A 10,946-nucleotide genomic window follows, 5' to 3' on the forward strand; every position below is an offset into this window, starting at 1 on the left:
TTAATCTATCTATCTATCTTGTGCACACCTGAGCTTACGACAATATTGTTTCAGAAACCGCCGAGAATATACCCAGACTCTGCTAAGCCTATCTGTTGGCTGTTATTTTTGAAGAGCGACCGATCACATGGCTTTTTTCTCTCCTTCCTTTCATATACGTATATTCACCTCCTTTATACTTAGATTCCCAAGAGAGATTCGTTCAGTTCCCACCCCTCACCCCGTTGTATCGGTTCTTTCGCTAGTCTGCATGCTTGTCTGACTTCTCACTACAAAGGCAACAGCCGTTGTGGCCTTGTCTAGCACTAGAGTTTCCTGCTGTATGTTCAAATCAAATGTGTGATACAGGCATCCACGGGACGAAGGTCGATCACCAGGCAATGGCAGCCTATGTCTCTGAGGGATGTACAGATGGTGCATGCGCAGCAACCTATACAAACACTTCTCTCCTGTCTATGCATTTAGCGAATCAGAAGTACATTTCTCGCCAAGAGAAACAGAAGGGACGAGAAAACCTGCCGACAGCATCCGAGCTCTCGACATACGATGACGCTATGTCTCGGAAAGAACTGTCGTGTACAGGGCAGTCTTTTAATCTAATCAACTGTATGGGTATAGGAGTACCAAATATCTACTTAGGAGGCGCCTCCTTGATTGTCCGGTCTTCTGAGGATCATGCCTTTCATGGGGTAGGTCCCGGGTGGTAAGAGAGCATGTTGTTCTCCCAACTGCATGTAAGGGAAAAGCTGAGTCCTTTTGGAATACACTTACACCTCAGTCAGCGAGACGTTGCTCGTTTGAACAGGCTGGAGGAGGGGCTCATGACTGTAGTCATTCGTTTCTATTCAGCTTCCACTTGATGGCTGTTCTACTTCGTCTGAGGGCATATACATGCACGCATATATATATATATATATAAATATATATATGTGCATGTGTACTCTTATTCAATACAAAGGATTAACGTGCCTGTTGGCGTGTAAGGTGAGTTTCGTTGTCCTGATTAAACGATTGTCTTAGTTCGGATTTACGTCTAAGTCTTGGTGATGAGTCCCTGGTGTTATCTTCACGCGCACAGATAAACCTATGACTGTCGTTAGCCCAAGCAGCTACCCACATGTATATCACTCTTCATGCAGCAAAGAAAGCTATTTAGAAGCGTTTACCGAGACCTGTCGTGCGAGGTGTAGATTTCGTGTATCCAGGTGGAAGAGACGGCGGAAGCAGTTGCGCGACATATCTGGCATAATGCAACAAACAGCGTATGGCTTTCTGCCTTCCACATACCTGGTACGGCCCCTGTCCTACTGCACCTGTTTAGACATCATCCTCTCTCTATTCACGTGTACACAGCGACAGCTCGATAGGCTAACGAGCGACACTCAGCTGTGGCTTGTTATGCAATAGTACGATACTTCAATAAGCTTGACATTCCGAATGATTGAAGGGAGTGTCTCTGAAAGACAGTTCACATGACACGCCGATGTGATCGAAGGACTATGGAGTGATTCGAGCGGCCAAATAAAAAGAAACTATAGATTAGAGTTGCATATCTCCGGTCTCCCTTGGGAGTCCTCTAGAGAGCAAACCAAGCCACCTACTCCCTCTTATGCAAGGTCATCAGATTTCTACGTTTTCTGCTCTGATATACGCGCTTTTCTACCTGGTCTTTCTGATTCCTCTTAAGTCGGAACTTGCAGTCTCTATTTCTTTTTACTTTCCAAGACTATCCCCCCGCATGTATATGAGGTGACTGGCTTCTGCACCTACTGGACTCTCACATTGCAGCCCGACCTGCAAGAGAAGAACATTTGACGGCAGCCCTGCTGCGCGGGTTCATATTAGAGCACTTACAGGGAGAGACTGTTTGCGCGAAGTTGCTCAGCTGGAACTTGCGCTGTATTGACTGTATATGCAGTACGAGGTCTGCCTGACTGGATAGTTCCGCTTTCGAACAAAACGTTTACGAGTGACTGTCGGCTCAAATCCGTCGCAGCGCTTTTTTCTCTTCATTTCTCTTCTGTGATGTCTTCTCGGGAGGGTTTGGTACCTGAAATTTCGTTACACTGTCCTTTTGCTAGTAGAAGAGCGTTCAATTCGTGCATGCAATCACGCTGGTGTTGTCCCTACATGAGGCCGACGGCTCCCTCCCACTCGCCTTTCTCGATTTGACTGTGGTGGTGGTGGTGGTGCTTCGAACCACCCTGTCTCCTCTTGGGCCTTGTGTTCTGATCGGTCACCTTCTTCTGTAGTGTCTGGTTGTTAGAAGAATATCATACACGGGGACGTAGCCCGAGTCACATGCGGACTTATTCAACGAGCTTTCACTCGTCTCCCCGGTACCTGGTCATAGACGCAGACAGCCTTGTGGCGACAGGTTCAGAACTTGTTGTATCTTCGTTCTCTTCTCCTGTTCTTCCTGTAGACTGGGATATGTTTCGCATATGTGCTTGGCATAGTAGAATCCATGCTATTGCTCGAGTTATCTCTGGAGGGCCAATCTATATCTCAGACCGATTTGAGTCACTGAGACCACCAGCCCAAGGCGAAGATAAAGAGCCATGGAACAGTCGTTCTCTCAGAGAGACACCATGGGTAAGTAAAGAACAACACCTAGGGCTCGTCATTGATACACTCGTCTTCTCTCTCTTTCCTTTGACCTTTCCAGTCCACGTAAGAAGAAAGTGTGAAAATATCTCCGCTTGTTGACTCGGCATTATCAAGTAGACGCAGACATTTCATTCGCCGTAAAAAGTTCTCTATCTACATATCCTCATACCCTACCTTGTACAACTCTTTTAGTGAAAGAAAGTTAGCAGCACGTCATCTCCTGTTGGCAGATTTCTTTCAGCGTCGCATGTGCTGAGAATGCTCTAGGTGTGTTGGATGCCTAGGAGATCTCCTATCTCTTCCTTCTCTGCATGAAGATCGTCCTTGGCCGTCAGTCATCTTTGTCGCTCCTTGGTGATTGCGGTGTGGGTGCCTTGTGGTTGATAGCGTCGAATCCTCCGAAAGCTCTGTGTGCCTGGAACCGATCTTCCTATATTTGCAAGGTGTACGGGCATTGCGATGCCAACGGAGGATTGTCTCTTCGTTAATCCTCTTGACACATGTGTAGGGTAAGACTCACCTTCTGCATCACGCATATACGCACTTCTTTTGGTTCATGTGGCTCGAGACTGAATGTACGATAACACCTTCTCTTATGTTTACATACATAAGAAGGGCTGAGAGAAAGGAATAGGAGTCTAGTAGCAGTAGTAGTAACCATTTTAAACTACGGGGTGCAGGGTACATCACCGAATGAGTTATGATACAGGTGTTCGTCTACCACTTGCAAATATGGAGGGACGAGGGTGACAGGTCTCTAGTCAGGTTCATTGTACACCTGCAGGGGCTAAGCTTGTCTTGATTGAGGGTGGAGTGTGGTATGACTTCGTGAAAAAGAGAAACTAGGGGGCTTTGTGCCTTTATGTGAAGGTGAACGAAAACACACTATAGGAGAGGGTTGGTTCGTTCCTTAAACGGATCTTGGGATGAGGCAAATCGAGTGACGTCTGTCATTTTCACTGAAGTATACAGATATATGTCTATGGATCGGCAAGGCAAGACGATAGACAGAACAAGGGATCTTCCATCCTGTGTCAGTGCGTTACTTCTCATCGTCACTTGTGGACATGCCCTTTCCTCCTTGGACCCTGACATTTTCTCCGAGCTGCACTTTGTAGGCACCACTTGCTGGGTGCGGCAAAAGCAGCAGGCTCTACAGTGGCCCTTGCCGTATACACGCGCACGCAGCGTGGCAATCCAGATATGGTTGCGAGCCTGGCAAGAAAACAAAAGCTCGTAATACCTGCGCGTTTGCTGTAGAGTAGAATGCGCTTCCCGGCCTCAGTCAAGCACATAAGATTCAAGGTAGAAACCTCTAGAGTACCTCTCCAAGTTAGACAATTGTTCGCGCTCCTCCTGTGAGACAAAGTCACTCAGCTTCAAAGAAGGTGAGAGGGATACACTCTATGTATACTATACATATATGTATACATGGGGGTGTTTGCACGGGACATGTCGTTAAGTCTTAAGGAATTGTAACAGGTGATTGTCCTCTGATTTGCATGTAGGTACAAGGTGGTTAACACGTGCGCTGCTGGTGCTCTAGTAGCTGTCTTTGGCTTACACGACAGCGGGTCCTCGAGCTACATGGCCGTGATAACTATTAAGGACGTCCTGCCGTTTCTGAGTGACAACCCGTGTCGCACCGGTGGTGGAGATCTGACAGGTGCCGTCGAGGCCACGGCTTACGAAGAATATCTTTGTACAGATCTTGAGCAGGGTTGGGAATCAGAGGGCGAGAAGATCAATGCAGCAGTACTCCATCCACAGTACGTACGGGACCTGGCCTTAATCCATAGAAGAATATACACTACAAGGAATGAGAAGACCTTTCCTGAGAATGTCCCTCACGAGTCCACCTTCTATCCGGACTTGTTCTACGTGCTCACTCGTATAGACACACTGCACATAAGTACCAGTTGCACGCATGTAAAGACTGTCTAGTTGCCTAACTGATAGGCTAGGAGTAGAGGTTTGAACTGGAGCTGACGACTCAGAACCCTGAATACTCATATATAGTGTTCATGCATGACCCCGTCGCGGATGTTTGGGGGGGGGGAAGAGGGACGTAACAATTAACCATGTAACGCATGCGGAGAACAGACGGTGATCACGAGTGATTCCCAGTCGCAGTTGAAACTACAGGCTTTATAGCTGTCAGGCCGAAGCTGCTCAGGTATGTCGTAGTTATCTGGTGGTGCCTTTCAAATCACATCCTTTTTCTCTCCTTTTACTCCGGTCTGGTTCTAGACACAACGACATCCCACAGGGCGAGAGATAAATACATGCAGGAGCATTGTAATCAAACGAGGTTGGTTGTATGTACTAGGAGAAACGGTGATTTATGGAATAGCTATGATTGGGGCAAGGGCAAGTATGTTACAGCATTACAGCATCAGATAGATACCTACGCATCTCAACAGTTTCGCACAGCTGTGAAAGTGTTAGCGTAGGGCCTGCATGCCTTCAGCCACCCCGCAAGCCTTGTTTCTGAACCATGAGTTCTTGTCGTTTCTCTGCATTCTGGCAGGTTTGGTTGGACTGTAACACCGGTGTACTTTATGACGGCGCGGCTCTTCGCTGTGACTCCAATCTACGTGACGGGGTGGCGTAGCGGTGCCCTCCCCGCTCTCCCGGGGCGTTTTACTTCTGCTGGGACACACGGCATATCCATGGATGAAGTTCTGCGCCTCTCTCTTATCGGAGGACGTACACCCAGTTCAACACCCCGCCCACCGTCTTCTGTGTCAAGCTCTACTTTCGGCCGCCCAGACGAGGACAACTCGCCCTCCGCAGAAGGAAGCCTCGATGACATTCAAAGAGAAACCCTTCTCTCACCTTACGCCCCGCCACTTGTCTTCACTGCGGTAGCTCCAGTGTGGGCTGAGATTCAGCCGGGTGAAATCTGTAGCGGAGAAACTGAGGCAGAAAACAGGTGTCAGACAGCCCCGCACATGTCTAAGGATGAGTGGAGCGATCAGGGGACGAAACCAGCAGTTGATCAGAAGACTACCAGAGATGAAAGACGCGGGAAGGCAACCCGTGAAGGAGTGAATTCAAGGGAGGCGGAAAACACGGCCAAGAAACTAGTCAAAGTGAGTTTTCTTCTTCCGTCAAATGTGTACTTGGAACTAGAGCATCAGGTTTAGCGCTAGCCACCGGGTGTAGACTGTCGTCTGCTTGTTGATCTAGGAACCTCTTCAGCTGGCGAAGGCTTCTTCTTCCGGCATACTGCCGGCCCAAGCTTCAGCAGTAGTCTAACTAAAGAGCGACGAATTTAGTCTCTTAGCCAACTTGCCTTCGCGTAACCAGCAGCACCGGGTAGCTCAAGGAAACCGGTGGATTCGCGAGACGGTTGAAGGCGCCTACTGCCACTAGCATTCGTTTGGAATGAGCATCTTGTACAAAAATCTAAGTCTAAGAGGCAGACAGTGATGCAGACAGGTGGTGGAAGGTGTGATTTGGGAGTAGCCCTATTCTTCGGGCGTAGAAACGAAGTCGGATCCATTTCCGCGTTCTTAATCTCTTGGTAGCAGCCTTGTCCCCCAATAATAGCGCGAAACCATGTCAAAGCCACTACTAAGCGAGGCCTGAAGCTTCTTGGTATCTAAGCAAACACGTGAGTACGATACCTTGTTACAGCAGCTGGACTTCCTGCCTACGTCCCCCACTTCCCGCCCGTTTGTCGTTTCTTTTGTTTTCTGATCATCAATCATGCCAGGGTGTCGCTTTTCAGATCCACGAGGCAACACGCCATTGTTCGGTATTAGTGTGGAGTGACGGCTCCCGCCCACCGTATTACTGTGGTCCCCTTGCCTTACGGACGGCAGTCGACAGGGCTCGCGACAGAACCGACGGGAATGAGCAGGAGCGAAACGAGCTGGCGACGACAACAGTAGAAAGTCACCCACATCTCAGGCGTGTTGACAAAGCTGAGGAAAGTAATCCGCCTACAATTCATGATCCCGAATCGAGAAATCCTCACACCTTCTCCGAGGAAAGTAATCCGCCTACAATTCATGATCCCGAATCGAGAAATCCTCACACCTCTAACGACTTCTCTCCTATCTCTTTCTTCATTGAAGATCATCCGTTCCTTCCTTTACGCCCTGTGCAAACGTGCCCCCACGGAGGAGTGCTCTACGAGCTCCGCGTGAACGAGCGAGAACAGAGAAAACATAGCTTTCACTTTCTTTGGTAATTGTTGCTTTCTATTGAAAGGCACCCGGTCTCCAACTCATGAGCCTGACCGGGTCTTTAGACCCGTGCTGTAAAACAGTGTATCATCATGTTGCTATTCCGAGTGCAATGCAGGACTGGCTTAGTGACCGGCTGGTGTGCTTGTCAGGGGTGCCAGCAAGGGCTCGAAACACTGAGCAGTCCGAGCTTGTCATCTCTGCTCTCGTATCCCGTAGTTAGCTTTGTGTTGTTGCATTTCTGATTCCTATCAGACCCTAGTGCATACGTTGTTTTTTATCTGCCCCAGCTTGTCGAAAAGTCTCCTTGCACGTGCACTGGGCTTACCTCCACAGCTTCTTTAGATAGAAAGCAGCTATCTAGAAAGTGCCGAGTCTTCTTAGCGTCACTCCGCGACCGCGTGCTTCCAGAACATTCATGCTACTGTTAGACGAGGGTAGCGCAGTAGGGGCGGCAAGAATCTGTGTATCAATAGCCCCGGTGGCTTCAGGGCCACCCACTCCGCAGTGAGGAGAAACACAGCGTGCCTCCGCTTTTGTATACGCACGCTTCGCATCGTAGACGTCATATCGACTGTGTCGATCGATACTCAGACGTTGACAAGAACCTGCCCATGCTGTTAGTACAAGAAGAAAGATCGACCTACCTTCCTTCCTACCTAACTGAAACTAACTAAAAAATCACAAAACAGTCAAGAGAAGACTTTTCAGAGGCTTCTCACGTTCATGGAAGAACACACTCGCCGCGGTAACCGAGGGGCGTATCTACCCCTCCTCTAGCCATCAGATATATCCACAGATCAAAATCCATCATGTATATAATACATAAGTCGTACAACAACATGCGCTGTTGTTGTCGTAAAGGGGACACGGACGTTTTCCATCGATCCATTCATTCTTCACAACGACTGTCCCTTTTGTTCTTTTATGGTGTCTCTGAAAAAAGCCAACAAAAAAGATTCTCTCCCGCAAATCGGCGTCTTGACAGACTTCCGTACGGCTCGCTCTTGCAACTCTCTCAAAGTTCATAAAGAAGTAAGGAAGGAAGACACTTCTTCTACAGAACAGGCAAATGACGACGCGTTCATCTGCGTCGTAGTTCGATGCTCCCACAGCGAAATGCATCATCGGATCGTTTGACTGAGAAGACGTAGACGAGAACACCACTTCTCGATTTAACAAAGTCCCTAACGGTAGTTTATCTAGCGCGCTTGTTTGCTTGCTTCCTTCCATGCCACGGTGGTCCATCTACGACTGACTGCTCGTCAATAAGAAGGGTATGGAGATCTTCACCTAGTATATGCGCCAAGCGAAGATCAACCGCAAGATCATACATACAGATCTGTATAGAAAAGTGTACACTCACAATAACGATCAACTTAGACTTACGCCGACGAAGAAGACAAGAGAAAAGACCAGGCGACAACACCACCCCACTCTACACTCGATGCCAGATAAACTCGACTGCCATAGATTTATCGATAACCTGGGCCAGCAGCAATCCTTCACGGTTTCTCGTCTGGGAGCGAAGGACCGCCCAGCTCTCTCGCGTGTTGACTTGAGACACAAGAGACGAGACAGCTCAGACTCATCTGGGCTTCTTCTCTCCTGTTCTTCCACTACACTCTCAATTCGAACCGTATCGAGTTTTTCTAGCTCGATACCGTTCTAATTGAGAAAGCCATCTGTTCCTTCTACAACTAACTAGCTGTAAGGCCTTGTAGCCTTTTCTCGCTGTCCTTCTGTTCTCGGACGTTCACTGAGATACTGCCCCTTTGCTTTTTCCCGCTCTATACAGAGTGCAAATATGTAGCATGAGTGACTCTTCCACTCCCTTTGCAAAATAACCATACAATCTTTCTTTCTCCCCCGCTACTGGACACCTGGCTAAGTACACCCCACTTCTCTGAAAGGCTAGCTGGCGAGCTGTCCCGTCCTCATGTCCTCTCTCCATTTATGCAGAAGACGTCACCCCACACTATGTAGATGTCGGCTCCTCAGTAGGTGCCTGGTCGAAGTAGAGAACCCGAGATGAAAGAAAAAAGGATTGTCTAGATCATCCCAATACACAAAGAAAAACGAGCGGGTCCAGATGTGTTTGCAGAAACATCTTCCTGATCATCATCCGAACAGAGAAGAGGCCTTTCGTGAGGATTGTCGTGCATTTCCTGAAGCGGAACTACGTTGAGAAACATTGGCGCTTCTCCAGCCTCGAGATCGAGTGACGTGTGGTGTAATAGATAAGGACGTTAGAGAAGGCGAAGAGAAAGAAGACGAACGAGAAACTAAGAAACTCTCAGGGGTCTCAGGAGGAGGAAAGATAAACGGAGAAGTAAAAAGAAGAGAATCATCCGCGTTGGAATCTGCTAAGAGTCTATCAATGTATCGACGCAATTCACTCCGGACTTTGTTCCGCCCTTCCTGGATCGATTTCTGCGAGCATGCATGCATGAGACAAATAAGAAGGAGAAAACAAGAGAAAGAAGAGAAGAAATACCTTAAGAAAACGAAGAAAAAGCCTGGCGTCTGAGATAAAAGCGGGCTCTTAGGCAATCAGTCTTTGCCTCTTTCCTCACTTCTTGCTTGACATCTCTACCGACATCTCTACAGATAGAACCAAGGACTGCTCGGGGCCAAGCATATATACATGACTTCACAAGAGAGAGATGCTGCGTGCGATCAATCAAGGCAGTAGTACATTCATAAACAATCTATCTCCACAGCTCTTGATAAAGAGCTCGGAAAGCTAAAAAGAACAGCATGCACAGACATCTTCCAGCCGCAGCTTCGACGACTCCCCGGGGCAGGTCTAGGCAAGCGAGTGACACCTAACTCTCTGCATGTCCGAATGAGCTGTACTGACACTTGGTGGAAAAAAGACGAATGGTTGCGATTCCCCTGTACAACAGAACAAACATATCGCTCTATCTACGTTTCTGTAGACACTATTAGGAACCAGAACTCCCACCTCAGCAGCGGTCTCATCTTCTGATCTTCTGAGGCAAGAGATACAGAGTATTCAAGTCAAGGCATGCCAAAGTGGTGCTCTTATCGAGGTGTATGTACGTGTCTAACATCCGTCGGAGAACACACAGGAATCCTCATACATATATATATATATATATATCTAGGGAAAGTATCGATTTATATACCGATACATAACTGAAATAGACTGGCTTGTATTATCCTCTCCTTCTCTTTCGACACCTCACTGATACACTAAACCGGACATGGATAGAGGACTATGGGTAGTCATATCACGCAAACATCGCGTGTACGAAGGTACTGCATCTGTATAGATCTATATCAGCGACGTTCCACTTGACCTAGTTTCTACGTACGTACAGAGTTCATGATCTACTTTTTTCCGATCTATCTATACATACGTACAGACTTTCACCTTCTGCTTCATCCGTAGAGATCAACAGCGGTTCTATCGATCTATCTTTGATCTATCTATGTAGACAGTTTACGTGAAAGCTAAGCTCAGTCAGCACCCCCTTCAAGTTTTCTGTGCGTGAGAGCTGCTCTTCTTGAAGTGCGGGTGAATTCCACCCCCTATGTACGTCTATGAGACCTACCGCTGCAATACAACATCTCAATGTATCGTCAAAAGAGACACGAAGTTCCCAGAGGGCAGGCCTCATGCGACATGTCCCTTCTCCACCATAGAAGTCTTTACTCGATCCCGCTCCGGCAAATCTCTCTTTGAATTCTAGATCTGTTGAAGTAACACCCCCGCTTAATCCACCTCCCGCATGACAAGAGATCGCCCCAGTGCCTCCTCCGAAGACACTCGACGTCGCAGTAGGACATGAGAATCCGGACCCTTCGCCATTTACGTGCGGATGAAGAGGATAACTTCCTTGACTAGAGCCCGCCATAGCAACTCCCCCCCGGCAACTGCTACCCTCTGGTGGAGACGAGCTCATGATCCGAGGTCGTTCACAAGATCTGAAAGAAGAAGAAAAAAGAGGAAAGAGAGAGTTACTCTTGTGGCCTGAGAAGTCAGAAGGCATAGGGGATGAATGCCTGGACTGAATGAAGTCCTCGACAATGTTGTCTCAAGACGGTTCGAGACGAACAGAACGTGAAATGGATGTATGTATGTGTATGAATATGTATGGGTATGTATGAATA

At 47.9% G+C, this 10,946-nt stretch overlaps 2 protein-coding genes across 2 annotated transcripts in view; one reads left to right on the plus strand and one right to left on the minus strand.

Moving 5' to 3' along the window:
- CSUI_004501 (raffinose synthase 1) overlaps positions 1-7,063 on the plus strand; it is a 13,987-nt gene extending 6,924 nt beyond the window's left edge. The window contains exons 7-12 of the mRNA XM_068064692.1: positions 349-703; positions 2,253-2,595; positions 2,998-3,119; positions 4,119-4,379; positions 5,141-5,705; positions 6,332-7,063. Of these exons, the coding sequence (XP_067923331.1) occupies positions 349-703; positions 2,253-2,595; positions 2,998-3,119; positions 4,119-4,379; positions 5,141-5,705; positions 6,332-6,811 (2,126 nt within the window). The 3' untranslated portion in view covers positions 6,812-7,063. The remainder of the gene's footprint in view (positions 1-348; positions 704-2,252; positions 2,596-2,997; positions 3,120-4,118; positions 4,380-5,140; positions 5,706-6,331) is intronic.
- Positions 7,064-7,267: 204 nt separating this feature from the next.
- CSUI_004502 (uncharacterized protein) overlaps positions 7,268-10,946 on the minus strand; it is a 24,707-nt gene continuing 21,028 nt past the window's right edge. The window contains exons 16-17 of the mRNA XM_068064693.1: positions 10,388-10,760; positions 7,268-9,239 (exon numbers count right to left, since the gene is read on the minus strand). Coding sequence (XP_067923332.1) covers positions 8,928-9,239; positions 10,388-10,760 — 685 coding nt within the window. The 3' untranslated portion in view covers positions 7,268-8,927. The remainder of the gene's footprint in view (positions 9,240-10,387; positions 10,761-10,946) is intronic.

This window comes from Cystoisospora suis, assembly GCF_002600585.1.
Source record: "Cystoisospora suis strain Wien I chromosome Unknown contig_2116, whole genome shotgun sequence".
NCBI lineage: Eukaryota > Apicomplexa > Conoidasida > Eucoccidiorida > Sarcocystidae > Cystoisospora > Cystoisospora suis.